Here is an 18763-nt window from a genome sequence, read left to right as displayed (position 1 = left end):
TTGTAATGGTTTGTAATTTATCGATTTTATTTATCGTATACGATATTTTAAATGCAGTGCATTTCATGTATTTTTATTAAAAGAATACATTTAGTTTTAATTCAAATGTTAAAATAATGCAACGCTTTTTATACTGTTTCATAATTTAGCAGAATTCCCCTGTGCATATACTGTATATAATATAATTTGCTCAGCGTTCGATTTGTATTTCTTTTAACAAAAAGTTTTTACCCTTCAAAACTGTCATTACGCATAAATAAACAGTTCTATAGTTCCAGATAGTCAAAAGTTCTCCTATAATTAAGAACAACTCGAAATGCAACTCCAGATAAGCGTACATTAGAATTCCATTGTGCTTCTTGCACACATGGGCAATAAAGTGCTTTACTCATGCAGGCGCACAGAGAGAATGGTAAACGACTGAACCCCCTATTGAATACAGACAGAGCAGCAGAAAGAGAGAAGGGCTGAGCTGCGACACTCAGTCACAGAGAGGCAGAGGTGTGAATGAGTTAGGCAGAGGAAGAAAGGGAGCCTTGGAAAGTAATAGCAGGTTTTCTGTTTCATATCGGGTGAAAGTGGGAAAAGAGATTACAACATATCCGGGAGAGAGAAAAGAAAGGGAGAGTGCCCTATAATTTCTTTTTTAGACGGGTTTGCCATACTTCTCCACCCGAGCAAAGAGGTATAGTGCACTTTGTGGATTTGTCTTTAGGAAAAGTCGCCTGTTTAATTACGCACAAATCTTTCACACAATCTTTCCACGCTAAATGATTCCAAATACATGCATTTCGGTCTCTTTTTAAATGCAAAAGTTTCTTTTGTTGTTCAGTGCTGTTTCAGGGACACTGAAGACCCCGGGTCGCAATGATAAGGATTTTGGTAGCGTGCGTCTCCATGGTGTCCATCATCGGGATGGTGGCCGGTGCTCGCGGTGGATACGGAATGAGTATGTTCGCGGCTCAATCCTCTCCTCCGGACCCGTGCTACGACGAGAACGGCAACCCCAGACGCTGCATACCCGACTTTGTGAACTCCGCGTTTGGAAAAGACGTGCGCGTCTCCAGCACCTGCGGCACTCCGGCGTCGCGGTACTGCGTGGTGACCGAGAAGGGCGAGGAAAGATCGAGGGACTGCAACATCTGCGACGCCACGGACCCCAAGAAAACGCATCCACCCGCGTACCTAACAGACCTCAACAACCCTCACAACCTCACCTGCTGGCAGTCGGAGAACTACGTGCAGTACCCGCAGAATGTGACTCTGACGCTGTCCCTAGGGAAGAAGTTCGAGGTGACTTACGTGAGCCTTCAGTTCTGCTCTCCTCGCCCTGAATCTATGGCCATCTTCAAGTCCATGGATTACGGGAAAACCTGGGTGCCGTTTCAGTTCTACTCAACCCAGTGCAAGAAAATGTACAACAAACCGAGCAAAGCTGCGATCACCAAGCAGAACGAGCAGGAAGCGATCTGCACGGACTCGCACACGGACATGCAGCCGTTAACAGGTGGGCTCATCGCGTTCAGCACGCTGGATGGCAGACCCTCCGCGCACGACTTCGACAACTCTCCCGTCCTGCAGGACTGGGTTACAGCCACCGACATCAAAGTGACCTTCAACCGGCTGCACACGTTCGGCGACGAGAACGAGGATGACTCGGAGCTCGCCAGGGACTCGTATTTTTACGCCGTGTCTGACCTGCAGGTCGGCGGTCGCTGTAAGTGTAACGGGCACGCGTCAAAGTGCGTAAAAGACCGCGAAGGGAACCTAGTGTGCGAGTGCAAGCACAACACGGCGGGACCAGAGTGTGACAGGTGTAAGCCCTTCCACTACGACCGGCCGTGGCAACGCGCGACGGCCAGAGAGGCGAACGAATGTGTCGGTGAGTCATTTTTGATGTACTTTAAATCAACAAGTGCTGATGTTCGTTGGTAGGCAAACATTTCATAATAGATTTCATTAGTCAGTCATGCATAAATGTTATGATGATTATGGAAAATATATGAATTAAAAGTGTCATGCTTTTCACCAGCTACATTAATGTTCATAGAAACTTTGAAAAAAGCAGTTTTCGCTTAAATTGTCAGTCAGATTATGATGACAAAAGAGTATTAGATTATAAAAATGTTGAATATGTAGATATTTGTGGACCACAAAACCAGTAATAATTAGCACAGTCAAATATACATTGTATAGGTCAAAACTGTCAATTTTTCTTTTATGCCAAAAATCATTAGGATATTAAGATCATGTTCCATGAAGATATTTTGGAACTTTTCTACCTTAAATATATCAACTTAATTTTTGATTAGTAATATGCATTGCTAAGAACTTTAGACAGCTTTAAAGGCGATTTTCTCAACATTTTGATTTCTTGCACCCTCAGATCCCAGATTTACTAATAGTTGTATCTCGGCCAAATATTGTCCTATCCTAACAAACCATACATCAATGGAAAGCTTGTTTGTTCAGCAAATCTCTATTTCAAGATTGACCCTTATGCCTGCTTTTGTGGTCCAGGGTCACATTTTATTAGTTAGACCTTACAAGATCTCCAAAATGCTTAAAAGACTGGATGATGAGGTAAAAAAGAGAGATATGCATGATGTTATTAATAAACATTTGAAGGGAACGTCATACTTTTATTGCAGATTGCTTTATGCAAATCTAACAGTTTGTTTGAATGATTTGTCATTCTTTAGTTTTTATTCTTTCTTTTTTTCCTGTTTATAGATGAACTTTAGTGCCAAAAGTATAACATCAGTTAATGCAAACATGTTGCACATCAAGATTAGTCTTCTTTTTTAATTTCATATTTCATGTTCCTATCAGAATCGTTTAAACATAAATCTAATGAAGACTCTTAGGATTCATATTCAGCCTGAAACACATTGGTTTATTCAAATAGTCTGTTAAAAGTCCATCAAATGCACTAAATAAACTGCGCTCATTGTCATTTAAAATATCTGAATTAGTTTAGACAGGTTTCACTTTATTGCAACTTTTGTCATGAGAAGAATAGACCTTTTATTCACATATTTAATGTGAGGAATACTTCAGAAAAAGTATTTTACCCACGTGAACACCTGACGATGCATCCATGTTTCTACATGAATCCTATTATATAATCCCACATGATTTTTACTCCAAGAAGTGATCATTAGATTAGATTTGAGACATTTGATGAAATTAAAACAAATTGTAATCAGAGTCATTTCATTTTTAAACATAGTGTTGCATTTTGTGCATCAAATTTAACTTGAAATCATTTACATGTCATGCAGGCTAGTAGATAATAATGGGTGGGTGGGTGTAACTGAGTTTGGAAGTGCCTTTCAACATCCATTCTGTGGAAGGAAACATTCTGGAGGGCGAGATCTGCTGAAAAGGCTTGTCGTGTTATTGCAAGGCAGGTGTCATTATCAGATTGAGGGGAAGATTACATCAGTCTTGTTGTTTGTTTTGGCGAGTTGAAAGTAAACTGCTGGTTTCCAGATGAAAAGTCAGTTTCCCCTGTTAAGGAAGAAAATAATATCGTCTCTAAACATGAGCATGAGAATCTCATTGTGAAAGAACTGTATAATTCCTTTTAATTTTCACAATTGTATCATAATAAAGGCTCCTGCTCAGAAGCTGCTCTTTTTATGTCCTCTCACGTATGGCGTGTTAAACACGACTCCATAACAAAAGCATCAAGCTGTCAGCAAATGCTCTGTTTGATGAGGTTGTTGTCACTCGGCGGAGTCAAAAACGAAATAAAAAATTGTGCGAACAGATATTAAACGCTCCTGACAGATGGCCGTCATGCGTATGCGCGAGCATTGTTGCGCAGTAGATGAATGTGTGTCAGTAGGCCTGTGGTTATAAATAAAAGTTCATTCCCATGAATGGAGAATGAGGGTACCATCATGATATGACAGATGACTGACAGAAGCTGTTTTCTCACTGTGTGTTTGCACGCGACAACTCAGAGGTGAACAGGAAGGCTCGATGATGAAGCTGTAAATGAGATCGGCGACAGAATCCAAAAAACGAAACAAAAAAAGATCTGGTCAAAAGTTTTGTCTCAAACTTTTTCAAAGAGATTGTTACATCTGGGACAAATTTGCTTGCTTTGATCAAGCGCCTCATAATTAGGACTAAGTCTTTCTGTCCGGATTCTTTCCATTCTACTCAGTGGAATGAGGTGGGCAAGGCAGGTATTTGTGGGAAATTAGGTGTATCATTCACATGACGATAAGAATGTTATCTAGATAAGATACTTCCGGAATTTACGTATGCACTGTACAATTTTTGCCAAACTTGCAAAAACAAGCAGGGCAAAAAGCCAGGAGACTGAGAAAAACATGGTTAAAATAGGTCATACTTATACTGTTTTTAATTATTTATTCCACATTTGAGCATTATTATTGAGCATGCAAACTCTAAAGCCCCAGTTGCTGTTTGAAAATGCATTAAATATTACCTTACTTTAAAAATACAGAGTATAATATAATATAATAAAAAATTCTGGAAGACTTACATGCAGATGTAACTTGGTAATAAATAGAAAAATAGTTATCATCACAAAAACTTATTAAAATTTATTTTTGGATCCAATTTGCAATCAAAAGATGTTTATTCAAACAATTTTAAATGCAGCTTCCAAAAATGTGTGTGCATTTGTGAAAATTAATTTGCACATTTGTTAAAAAAAGCTTTAAAATGCTGTAATAACTTCTGCATAATAACTGCATAACTTATTTTTGTACTTTTTTATTTGCTTGTGTAAATTTGGTCAGTCTAGTTATGAGCATTTGTTTCAAATAGAATGTTCTGTTACATGAAATAGCTAAAAAGTTAAACATCCAGAATTGACACTGATGCTGCAATTTATGTATTGTGACTTTCTGTTTCAGATATAGCATTTTGAACCATTTTCTGAGCTACTTATGAATTCTTATGAATGTAACCGATTAGACATGTTTTTGATTATTAAAATTTAATTGAATGGTTAAAACTGAAAGCAGAAAAATAAAAATGACAAACTTTTGGGGGGAAACTCAATTTATAGGGCCCGCTTTACACACAAGTCTGGTTACATGAGACGATTTTAGCATAAAACTAGGACATTATTAAAAGTTCATGCATTTTTGTAAGATATGAGCAGCGATATAACAGCTGTACAGTAAAAAGTGAGTACAGTCAAAAGTTTTTGAACAGTAAGATCTTTAATGTTTTTAAAGAAGTCTCTTCTGCTCACCAAGCATGCATTTGTTTGGTCCAAAATTACAATTTAAAATACCTGTTTTCTAATTGAATAGATTTTAAAATGTAATTTATTCCTGTGATTTCAAAGCTAAATTTGTAGCAGAAATCATTCTAATATGCTGATTTGGTCAAGAAACGTTTATTAATATTATTATTATGTTGAAAACAGCTGAGTAGAATTTTTTCAGGTTTCTTTGATGAATAGAAAGTTCATAAGAACAGCATTTATCTGAAAAAGAAATCTTGTGTAACATTATATATGCCTTTATTAGCACTTTTGATCAGTTTATAACATCCTGGCTAAATAAAAGTATTAATTTTATAATTTATTTTCCCCACAATAAATAAATAAATAAAATAAATACTGACTCCATGCTTTTGAGTGTATAATGTTGCAAAAATTTTTTTATTTCAGATAAATGCTGATCTTTGGATCTTTCTATTAATCAAAGAATCCTGAAAAAAATGTACTCAACTATTTGAAATATTAATACTACTACTAATAAAAATGTTTCTTGAGTAGCAAATCAGCATATTAGAATGGTTTCTAAAGGATCACTTGACACTAAAGACTAGAGTAATGATGTAACATTTTAAAATATATTCAAATATAAAGCAGTTATTTTAAATAGTAAAAATATTTCACAATATTACTGCTTCTGCTGTATTTTGGAACAAATAAATGCAGGTTTGGTGAGCAGAAGAAACTTCTCTAAAAACATAAAAAATCTTACTGTTCAAAAACTTTTGACTGCTAGTGTATGTATGTGTTTATCCATCATATATTCCACATTTGCATTGTGGAGAATGAAGATAAAACTCTTTAGATACAACTTTATAACCTCACCCTTTAAAATTAGTTAAAATAGTTACGCAAAATAGTTAAAAAAGCTGGAAACAAGTAGTATTTTGGGCTTTATTTTGTCAAGTAAGACAGTACTGACAGTAATGCCTCAGAATCAAAAATCAGGTGGATGATGCCATTGTTTATGATGCATTTAACTATTTAAGCATAGAGATCTCCCTCTAGATTTCAGAGTACTTTAAAAGCTACTGATAGCTTGGTATGAGAACTTTGTATCTTTTTAAGATGTGAATAGTGATATAACAATATCTGATCATCAGACTCAGGATCTCTCACTAGACAAGACTCAGGCACAACACAAAAATAGTTTTTGTGTGGTTAAAATAGCTGAATGTGCCATTAAAGTGCTCTTCGTTATGATATTGAATGTAATATATCCCACAATGCACATATCTTGAGCAAATAATGTAGTATTTAAACTTTAGACCGAAAAGGGCATTGGTATGGAGGCCTGTTTTCACTACTGAATAAAAAACATTATTAATTGCAACTTTTTTATCACATAATTCGGACTTTGTTTCTTAGAACTGCGAGATATTGCAGAATTCTTTTTTCTTGTAATTCTGAGTTTAGATTTTTCTCCTTTTTTACTTTACGTCACACAAATCTCTCTTTTTTTTGTCCCATGGAATATTAAGTTATTTACAACTTTTTACAAGTTTATATGTTGCAATTCTGTGGGGAAAAAAAATAATTTTGATAAAATATGCAACCTTTTTTAGAAATTGTATACTCTAAACCCAGCGGTTGGATTAAATGTTTAACCAACCTGCTGCCCAGTTTTATTTAACTCAACTATTGCCTAAAAAATACTGTATTTCTTGTTTAAAACGAACCCAAAATAGGTTAGATATTAACATTTATTAATATGTTCAATAAATGAACATAAATAAGACGAGACACTGCAATAAAGTAAAAAAAACAACAACTAATAGTTATTACCTTACTACTCAGTAGATTGATTACATTAATAATTGCAAATATTTTTTGTATTACAAGTTTTAATATGCAAATGAGGCATTATTTAATGAAATATGCGCTAATTTGCATACATTTCTAGTATAAAAATCTAAACACTGGATGAAGTCAGTTTCAAAATTCTTGTTTTTTTTATTTTATTATTATTTTTTTTACATATTAGAGTCAAATGTTTTAAAGAGGGAATTTTAGGTATCTCATTTTGTCACTCCACACTATAAAAACTATTTGTTGAGTCAATTTAAAATAATTTGTTACCTGACTGCTTTAACATTTTCAGTTAATCAACTCAAAAATGTTGAGTCAACTTGAAATGTTAAGTTGTACTAAGTGACAACTTAGATATTTGAGTTGATTCAACTTAAAATTCTAAAGCAGCAGGGTAACAAATTATTTTAAGTTGACTCAACAAATTGTGTGTTTTTTTTAGTTTTTTTTTTTTTACAGTGCATAATTCAGAAAATACTTAGAACAGGCAGAAAACTATATATTTTTTTACAGTCTTTTGGGGAAATAAAATGTTATATAAAATCAAGCAAATGATATATGAACAAATCCCTCTGTAAAAACCTTCAGAATATAGACAGGACTAAAAAAATGTAAAGTTTGGTGTGTGTAAGTGCTACTAAAGTGGAGATTTATGGCTCAGTGTAGGAGAAAAAACCCATTTTGAGAAAACGGCCCTTAAAATATGTATTGTAATTTAAATCTATTGACACAAATAGATAAAGTGCTATTAAAAAAACACTTAATGGTGTCTTTTGGATGTTTTCTGAAACATTTACTTTATGAAAAACCAAAAAACCTAAAATCTCAAACATGACAGGTGCATGAAAAAACAGTGGTTTAAATAATAATTAAATATTCTTTTTTTAAATGTTTATTAAAAATGTTCACCTTTTGATTATTGCAGATGCCTCTAGTAATTATGTGTCTGATTTTAAATTTACAACCCATTTTGGGTTCAATTTAAGTAAGAAATATAGTCATTTTTAAACAAAACAGCCCAGTCGCTGAGTTTGTCCGTATTTAACCCAGCATTTGTTTTTGAATGTATTTTATTTATTCCATGGTGGAAATGGGCTTCCATACAATAGTGATAAAATCTCCTTTGATAAAGTATAAAAATGTCTTTGATGACCCACAGCATTCCTAAGATCAAACCTTTCGCAAAAGACTTCACTAAAAACATTTGTAGACTTTGAAACCCAACCCGACGATAACTGCTTCTTGGAAACTTTCGAAACATTAATTTTCATTCCGCACAAATACATCTTCAAGCAGGCAGGAGGGTTTCAGTATGTTGTCATTAAATCAATACCAAATTAGCTCAGTCCTCTATCCAGCAGTCAGAAATGTACCAAGAGGCATTTCTGCGCTCCAGATTTCTGCGTAGACATCTATCAGGAACTGCGCTAAAATTGAATGAATATAGTTTACAGATTGCTGTCTCTGTTAGCAAAACTTTGTTGTCGACTAAACGTTCACATAAGCGCGTTAACCCGTGCGTGGAGACTGATTAAGGCAGACGTGCTTCTCGGCTCTTGACATAGAGCAGACTGCTGGAATTGTCTTGCGTTGGATCTGTCTGCATTGTTCCACTGTGGTCCTCGGGGTCGTGGTGTTTTTGGCCTGCTGTGATTTGAGCAGACTACAAGGAACCGTGAGCAGATTTCTGGGCTACCACGAAGAGCTGCTCGAGGTCTGCGGACCATCTGTGGTTTTCTCAGTGCTGTCGCCGGACCATAAGTCTGATGAAAGAATTGTGCAAAAGGGTGATGTCATGAAAGTGGTTGCAGAAAAGAACCACTGCTAGACATTCAGTTCCTCTGTGTGTTTAAAGATTTTGGTGGAACAAATTTGTTATTTATTTAACTAAAAAAAAATTCTTTCTTTTTTTTAAAATAATAAGTATTTTTTTATTTATAATAATAATAATTACATTATTATTATTTAAAAAAAATTTTTTTTTAACTTTTTACCTCATTTCCATTGCTCCAGCATCACACTGAGTGAGTTTTAAGTATTTTTCAGTAACATTTAAGCCTTTTTCAAAAAATTTATTTATGATTTTGAAATTATTATTTATTTATATATATATATATATATATATATATATATATATATATATATATATATATATATATATATATATATATATATATTTATTCCATGGAATGTCTGGATACTGGATTCTGATTGGCTGGCAGGTGTGCAGTAAAACCGTTTAATGCACAGGTAGTTCCAAGTCAGTTTAATCACCGTTCTATATTAATGCGCTGCTTTAATTTATGCACGCAAAAGCACACACAGAGAGAGAGAGAGAGAGAGAGAGAGAGAGAGAGAGAGAGAGAGAGAGAGAGAGGTCGGAGATCGCATTGTGCTGCGCACATACATAAACTTCTTGTCAGCGTTTGCCTGCGATCCTTATTAAAATATCCTAGATACTAGATCGCTACATTATATTCCTCAGCAACGGGATGGTAAAGCTGCTGTTTTTGAATGAATTTGTTTGTAGAGAGAGACGCACAGCATGCAGGCAGGTAACGTTATGCACACACACAACTGTCATCTCTCTTGCCTTCACCCTCTCTCTTGGTCGATCGATAATCTACTGAAACAAATGCTATTTTTCATTCAAATAAATGTGATTTTTACCGGACTATTTAATCTCTGTGTCTGATTTGAAGCGGCCAGAATGCTAGAGCTGCGTGTCATAACTGACGAAAATAACAGTCTTTTTTTATCCATTCAGTCAAATTTTGCGCTGCAAATATCAATCCTAGTTTTAATTTGTCTATAACCATGGAATAAGCGGGATAATCAACGGCTTGCCGTGCGTTAAAGGATTTAAAATGCACTTCGCGGAGGCAACCACCCTCCGCTTCGCGTCGGGCGGTTATTGACCGCATCGCCACCTCGGGTGTGCATTATTTTCTAAGAATTCTACGGCCCGTCGTCAATTATTCCTTACATATTTATTATATTAAAATAATTAAATTAATTACATTTTTAGATTTTTAAATCAGTTACTAAGTTTCGTGCTGTAGCATCACTGAATAAAAGGGAGAAAAAATGCTTACAGAAATGTTATAAAATCTTATAGAAATGTTAAAAATGTTAAATATTTTATTTTCATTATGTTATTTATAATGACATTAATTATATTTATTTTTTCTACTTTTTTTTAATGATTGCTTGATTTCTGTTTAAAAAATCTGCTTGTAGTATTTTATAGAAATTTTACATGATATTTTATTTTCATTGTATTATTCATAATAATAATAACAATAATTCTATTTATTTTTTAACATTTTTTAACAATTTCTTAATTTCTGTTACAAACATAGCAATGATTTCTGTTAAAAAAATCTGCTTACAATTATGAAAAATATAATAGCAATTTGTAGATTTTTTATATTTTATTTTAATACTTAATTTAATTATAATAATACATACATTGTTCATTTTTCCAGATTTTTCAATCAGTTACTTACAGTCACGTTAAATAAAAAGGAGAAAAAAATTCTTAAAATGAAAAGAAAAAATTATAGTATTTTATAGAAATTTTACATGATATTTTATTTTCATTGTATTATTCATAATAATAATAACATTAATTCTATTTATTTTTTACATTTTTTAACGATTTCTTAATTTCCGTTACAAACATAGCAATGATTTCTGTTAAAAAAATCTGCTTACAATTATGAAAAATATAATAGCAATTTGTAGATTTTTTATATTTTATTTTAATACTTAATTTAATTATAATAATACATACATTATTCATTTTTCCAGATTTTTCAATCAGTTACTTTCAGTCACGTTAAATAAAAAGGAGAAAAAAAATCCTTAAAATGAAAAGAAAAAATTATAGTATTTTATAGAAATTTTACATGATATTTTATTTTCATTGTATTATTCATAATTATAATAACATTAATTCTATTTATTTTTTACATTTTTTTAACGATTTCTTAATTTCTGTTACAAACATAGCAATGATTTCTGTTAAAAAAATCTGCTTACAATTATGAAAAATATAATAGCAATTTATAGATTTTTTGTATTTTATTTTAATACATTATTTATAATAATACATACATTATTCATTTTTTTTTAGATTTTTCAGTCAGTTACTTTCAGTCACATTGAGTAAAAAGGAGAAAAAATACTTAAAATGAAAAGAAAAAATTATAGTATTTTATAGAAATTTTACATGATATTTTATTTTCATTATATTATTTATAATAATAATAACATTAATTCAATTTATTTATTTATTTTTTTTTTTACATTTTTTAATGATTTCTTAATTTATGTAAAAAACAAAAATCTGCTCAAAATTATGAAAAATATAATAGCAATTTATAGATTTTTTACATTTTATTTTTATACATTATTTATCATAATAAATACTTTATTAATTTTTCCTGATTTTTTTTATCAGTTACTTAATTTCCATTGCAGCAGCAGCATCACATTGAGTAAAAAGGGAAACAGTTCCTCTTATAATTTTGAATAATTTTTTAGATTTGTATAAGATTTTATTATATTAAAATATTTACATTAATTACATTTCTAGATTCTTAAATCAGTTGCTTAGTTTCTTGTTGCAGCGTCACATTGAGTAAAAATGAGAAAAAAGTTATAAACAAGTTTAAAAAATGTAAATATATTATAGCATCTTATAGAAATGATAAAAATTTAAAATATTTTATTTTCATTATATTATTTATAATGACATTAATTATATTTCTTTTTTCAACTTTTTTATAACGATTGCTTGATTTCTGTTAAAAAAATCTGCTTACAATTATGAAAAATATAATAGCAATTTACAGATTTTTTATATATTTTTTTGCAATACATTATTTTTAATAATACATACATTATTCAGTTTTCCAGATTTTTCAGTCAGTTACTTTCAGTCACATTGAGTAAAAAGGAGAAAAAATCCTTAAAATGAAAAGAAATAAAATGACAGTATTTTATAGAAATTTTACATGATAATTTATTTTCATTATATTATTTATAATAATAATAACATTAATTCTATTTCTTTATTTTTTACATTTTTAAATAATTTCTTAATTTCTGTTAAAAAACATAGCAATTATGTTAAAAAAATCTGCTTACAATTATGAAAAATATAATAGCAATTTATAGATTTTTAAATGGAAATTTAAAAATGAAAAATTAATTTGTTTATAATTTTTAAAAAATATTACATATTTTTAATTTTACATAATTTTACATAATTTTAAGATTTTATTATATTAAAATAATTACATTTATTACATTTCCTAGCTTAAGTAAAATATTATAGTATTTTAAAGAAGTTTTAAATGATATTTTATTTTCATTATATTATTTATAATAATAATAATGACATTTTTTTTACTTTTTAAAATTATTTATTGAATTCCGTAAAATCTGCTTAAAATTATTAAAAAAAATTCAATAGCAATTTAAAGATGTTTTATATTTTATTTTAATATATTATTTATAATAATAAATACATAATTTATTTTTCTATTGCTGCAGCATCACACTGAGTGAAAAGGGAAACAATTCCTCTTGCTCAGTTTTAGGTATCATTTTAGCCTTTTTTTAATTAAACATTAAAAAAATTAATTTGTTTATAATGTTAAAAAATATGACATACTTTTTCAATTTATTATATTAAAATAATTACATTTCTAGATTTTTAAATTAATTAGTTTCTTGCTGCAGCATCACATTAAAAAAAAAAGTAAAAATCCAGTTTTCAGGAACAAGTTTCATTTTAGCCATTTTTTCCAGATTTATAAAATCAATTACTTGGTTTTCCATTGCAGTAGCATCACACTAAAAGTTAAAAGGGGAAAAATTCTTCTAGCTCAAACAATATGGCATGTTATTAGCAACCCCAAGGTCATGGGTTCGATTTCTAGGGAATGCATGCAGTGATAAAATGTAGACCATAAATTCGCTTTGGATAAAAGCATCTGCCAACCGCACAAGTGCAAATGAGTACGGCCCCACCCACTGTGAAATCTGATTGGTTCAACATCCTACTATCATAGCATATATACACATATAACAAAGAACACAAAAAACGTTTGCTTGGCTGTGATTTTGTCATCACACAGCAGTTTGTAAATGGACAAATTGGCAAGATCCTTGTGTTACCAATGTGTCTCAAGAATATCAACAGTTTGTTTAAAACAGGAAATTAAATTGTTTAAATCACATAAAACTTCCTCTGTGATCCCTCTCCCTAAATGAGAAGAAAACGAAGCCACAAAAATGAAAACAAATGCTAAGAGAGAGAGAGAAAAAAGAGAGCAGGAGTGAGTTCAAACTGCTAATCGGAAGCAGGTGGACGGCTGGTCAGTCCTTAGAGCTGCTTCTGACACCCACTGCATGGAAACTGACACATCTCCTAAAACCCCTGCGGGACCCTGCAGTCAGACGACTCAGTGACTCACTCAAGGCAAACCATTCAACTCTCAAGATGCATCAGGGCAGAAAACACCAAATCTGTAGTGTATTAAGATCTGCCATTGAGACAGCTGTTACAGTACTTCATTAAAAGAAGTCGAGATTTTCGTCTGCTTTAAGTTAATTGTGCCACATCTCTACTCAACACTCAAGTTGTGCACATAAGTTTAATTTGAGTTAGGGATGTAACGATATTATTAATATCATGGTATCGCGATAGCAAAGCTGTCTCGATATTATCGTGGTCACATGACGATATGAAACGTAATATGTTTTCCGGGCAAAAAGTGTAGATGTTTAAAATATTCTGACATAAAAGGTCTTTGAATTGTCTTTTGGGTTATTATGCTTTAGCATAGTATTTGAAATTATTCATATCTCTGGCAAATCCTGACTTTAAGTTACTTTTATTCAACCAGCAAGTTTTTTTTGACCGGAAATGACACAGGCTTCTCCCAAGAGATAAGAAGACAATGTACAAGAGGCATCATTGTGGAAAAACATATTTCTAAGCTTTTATTTACATTTGAACAAAAAGTGGCATGTCCAAAATGATTCATACCCTTCTCAATAATCAATGATAAAAGCCTTTTTTGGCTATTACAGCAATCAAACGCTTCCTACAATTGCTGACCAGCTTTTTGCATGTCTCCACTGGTATTTTTGCCCATTCATCTTTAGCGATGAGCTCCAACTCTTTCAGGTTGGAGGGTCTCCTTGCCATCACCCTGATCTTTAGCTCCCTCCACAGATTCTCAATTGGATTTAAGTCAGGACTCTGGCTGGGCCACTGCAAAACGTTAATGTTTTTGTCTGCTAACCATTTCTTCACCACTTTTGCTGTGTGTTTTGGGTCGTTGTCGTGCTGAAATGTCCACTGGTGCCCAAGGCCAAGTTTCTCTGCAGACTGCCTGATGTTGTTGTTGAGAATTTTGATGTATTGCTCCTTTTTCATGGTGCTGTTTACTGTGATTAGGTTCCCTGGTCCACCGGCTGAAAAACACCCCCAAAACATTAGGTTCCCACCACCATGTTTGACAGTGGGGATGGTGTTCTTAGGGCTGAAGGCTTCTCCTTTTTTAGGCCAAATGAAGGCTACATCATTGTGGCCAAACACTTCAATTTTTGTTTTATCTGACCATAAAACAGAAGACCAGAAGTCTTCTTCTTTGTCCAGATTAGCATTTGCAAAGGCCAAGCTGGAGAAGTGGTGTCCTCCTTGGTCTGCGTCCGTGGAACCCAGCGGTGTGCAGTGTCCATTGGACTGTCTGCCTTGAGATGTTCTTCAAAACTTCAAAACATTTAGATATGATCTTATAGCCCTTTCCTGACTTGTGAGCAGCCACAATGCACAACCGCAGGTCCTCAGTGAGCTTCTTTGTCTTAGCCATGACTGTCCATAAACCAACAGCAGAGAGCTTCTGTTTTTCACCTGTTGAGTTGATTAAAACAGCTGTTCCCAATGAATCAGGGTAATTAGGATGCTTTAGAACAGCTTGGACTATTTGGAATGGTATAGAACTTTGGATTTTCCCATAGACTGTGACAGTTTGCAAAGGGTATGAATAATTTTGAACATGCCACTTTTTGTTCAAATGTAAATAAAAGATTTTTTTCCACAATGATGCCTCTTGTACATCGTCTTCTTATCTTATGGAAGAAGCCTGTGTCATTTCCGGTCCAAAAAAAAAACTTGCTGGTTGAATAAAAGTAACTTTAGGACAGAATTTGCCAGGGGTATGAATAATTTCGGGCTTGACTGTATATGGCTATTACTGTCATTGGAATAACAATAATATAAAATTGTTGTTGTTCCTATTATTATAATTAAATTAGAATTTATTTGGCTTCGTAATTTAGACCGAGATACCACAAATAAAAAGGTGGTCGAGTCCCCTTTAAAGTTCAGGTACAAGTCAATTCACTGACTTTTTTCTGACTTAAGTTTTTTTTTTGTTAAAAACATGGGTTGATGCTCTTAATTTTGAACTCTCAAGGTGCATTAGATGCTCACAAAAAATTAATGGGGGACTAGGTCAGAAAACATGAAAATTGTTATTATTTACTCACCTTCATGTTGTTCCAAACCTGTTTCTTTCTTCTGTTGAACACAAAAGAAGATATTTTGAAGAATGTTGGCAACCAAACAGTTGACGGTAGCCATTGACTTCCATAGTAGTTTTTTTTCTCATACTACCAGCAACCGTTTGGTTGCCAACATTCTTCAAAATTCTTTTTTATGCACGTTTGTGTGTTTAGAAGAAACTCTTGTGAAATGATCTAAGGGTGAGTAAATGATGACAGAATTTTCATTCTTTGGTGAACTATCCATAAAAGCGTTAATAATGAGCAAAAATAGTTTCCTTATGAAGCACCTCTGATAGATTTTTAAAAAACAAAATTAAAAGGAAAAAACAACAGATTTCAAATGGCACTTACTTGCTATTGACTGTTTAACTATTTTTGTCCTCTATACAGAACAAGCCTCTAATACTGCATTTCGTTTATTTATAACCATTTAAAAACATCCACTAAACCACAAGCATTGTTTGACAACCCAAAACTGTAGGATCGCAGGATTGCGATTTTGCGGTGAAGTACAGGGGATAAAAACAAAACAAAACAGCAGAGCAAGACAAAGAAAACACAAAAGAGATGTATTTTGGGATTTCAAAATCCAAACCCCCGTGTATCGCCAGTCCTCCGGGCAAAGAGCTCCATGTTTTAGGGATTTTGTTTTGTTGAGCTCATAATTCAAAACACACATGACTTATGAGCCAAAAGGCTTTGTTTGGCTTTATGGGAGTTCAGAGAAAACACGATATATCCTGGTTTTAGAGGCTGGTTAGGAGAGGTGGTCCATTTTCTGGTGGAAGGGTCTGCTTGCTTTGGCCTTCTGCGTGTTTCCCCACTAATATTTATGTTTTTAATCCCCCGTCAGTCGGTGTATATTTGCGATCGGCCTTTTGGGTATTATCTGAATCTCTTTTTGGATGTCTCTGCTGGTGTTTCATCCCAGGGGTTGAAATTCTTGCCAAATCTTTCCGGCAGGTTTCAAGTCCTGTGATGATGTCAGTTCTGAATTACACTTGTCTTGGGAGAATGAAGGATCATCTGTGAAATGCTGAAATTGAATAAAATGGTTCTGTGGCAGTATTGTACAGTAGTACAGTATAGATAACAATTATGATGTTTTGCTATTTTATTATTATACACAGTCATATTTTCTTGGCAATCTCATCAAGTTAGTGTTTTTAAGCATTTTATATTTATTCCAAAATAATAACTCAAGACAGTAACTGTTTAAACAGTATATTTTATTTTTATTTGTGCACTTATGTTCAGCTATTCTTTTTAATAGTTAACTTTGCTCTGGAAATATTGATCACAATCACAGACACAAGATTTACTTAAAATTTCATCAAGCTTGATTACTCACTAAAAACTCCCACAGATCATGTTTTCATGCCATTTTAAGTCTCATTTTGATGTTACAAAGTGGTTATATCTAAGTGTGTGAGTTGTTTACTTACTTTTTAAAATTAGTCTTACCATTAACGCCATTATATTGTTAATTCAAACTGATTTGTGAACACAGAATGTGCATGAATACAAGAGGTAGGATTTAGTGCATGAACCAATCACAGACAATCATAACCAGTCATATCCAATCATATCATGACAGAGGCATTTCCTCCTCTTGCTGTCTATGCAGGGTCAGAAAGCTCTCGGATTTCATCAAAAATATCTTAATTTGTGTATTGAAGATGAACAAAGGTCTTACAGGTTTTGAACAACATGAGAGTGAGTAATTAATGACAGAATTTTCATTTTTGTGTGAACTATGCCTTTAAGAACTGTTCACTGAGTTCTTTGGCAAACCCTAAACTGCTTTTCTACAGCATCATTGCAAAAGCACTCTTCTGAAACCTTTATTTTTAAGAGTGTAGCTCACAGTACCAGCCATTCAAACCCATTACATTGCCCACAACATTATTACTCATAACTATAAACCACGATATTTATATGACTCTCTGAGGCATTCAAAGAATACCATGGTATTACCATGCCGCATGTACAAAAAATTCCCTAAAAGCATAATTTAAGTATTTAGACGCATTCTGTGTAAAGTATTGTTTGTGAAACTGATGACACAGTGTGTTGACCGTGCTAACATTCTTTTAGTGGGCAACCACAACAGCAGCTCAGAAGTAAACATGTATTTTGGGGTTTTAAGGGTTGTGCGTAGTTGTGTATGTGTGAGAGAGTCAATATCTCCTTGTGTGTGGTGACATTTATGTTTCTGTTGGTTTTGCTGTGCCAGTTTGAATCTTTCTGGCCTGCATTTGTGATAGCACTCTGGCTAGCGCATGGACCACCCTGAGCTAGAGAGAGAAAAGGTGGAATAATGAATGCTAGAGTAAACGGACACGTTTTGTGCTCTCTCTCTGTCTCTTTCTCACTGACACACACTGGCACAGACAAACAGAATTAGTGCTTCATGATTCAGAAAGTCTTTTTTGCGCCGCCACATGACCAAGCCAGGGTTGGAAATGCACAGACGATCAGATTCCTTTACTATTACCCACATTTTTTTTTGGTATTATTTTAGTCAATTACCCAAGATTTCTTTCAGGTCTGCCGCTGCTAGGACAAGCTGTAGTTGAACTGCTTTAAATGATGAGTAGCTTGTAATGTAGCTTGGCTAGCACTTTCAAACTAGTCTCCTCAACACTGCTGTTACCTTCAGTGCATGCTCACCCCCACCAACAAACATCAAAGGCCGCATTTGCAGTCAACGCAGAAATGAACGGAGTCCAATCATGACTACATCTGCACAATGGCTGCCAATAGGGAGGAAATGATAGATGAAGGTCTTCTGTCATTGGCTGTTGAGAGATGATTCAGGCAGAGTCGTGATCTCCCGCTGGGTGGCCCACATGCTGTCAGAAAGCAGAGGCTTTTTTTTTTTTAGCCATAATAGCTATTCTCCATATTATACCAAACTGTAAAACCAGTTTGGGATCATTGCCTTGTATTTGCGGCTGTCTTACTCATCAATCAAGTCAAATTGTTCAAGTTCTGCATGTTATACTTCAAGGAAACTGTTTCAATATGTTAAATATGATATATATATATATATATATATATATATATATATATATATATATATATATATAT

The 18763-nt window shown here is 33.2% G+C and overlaps 1 protein-coding gene across 1 annotated transcript in view; it reads left to right on the top strand.

Moving 5' to 3' along the window:
* Positions 1 to 509: 509 nt before the first annotated feature.
* Positions 510 to 18763, top strand: part of ntn1b (netrin 1b) — a 93313-nt gene continuing 75059 nt past the window's right edge. The window contains exons 1-2 of the mRNA XM_073833551.1: positions 510 to 685; positions 833 to 1882. Coding sequence (XP_073689652.1) covers positions 868 to 1882 — 1015 coding nt within the window. The 5' untranslated portion in view covers positions 510 to 685; positions 833 to 867. The remainder of the gene's footprint in view (positions 686 to 832; positions 1883 to 18763) is intronic.

The sequence above is a fragment of the Garra rufa genome, chromosome 1, assembly GCF_049309525.1.
Source record: "Garra rufa chromosome 1, GarRuf1.0, whole genome shotgun sequence".
Lineage (NCBI taxonomy): Eukaryota > Metazoa > Chordata > Actinopteri > Cypriniformes > Cyprinidae > Garra > Garra rufa.
The sequence above is the reverse complement of the archived record's forward strand: the minus strand, read 5'-3'. Positions and strand labels throughout refer to the sequence as shown.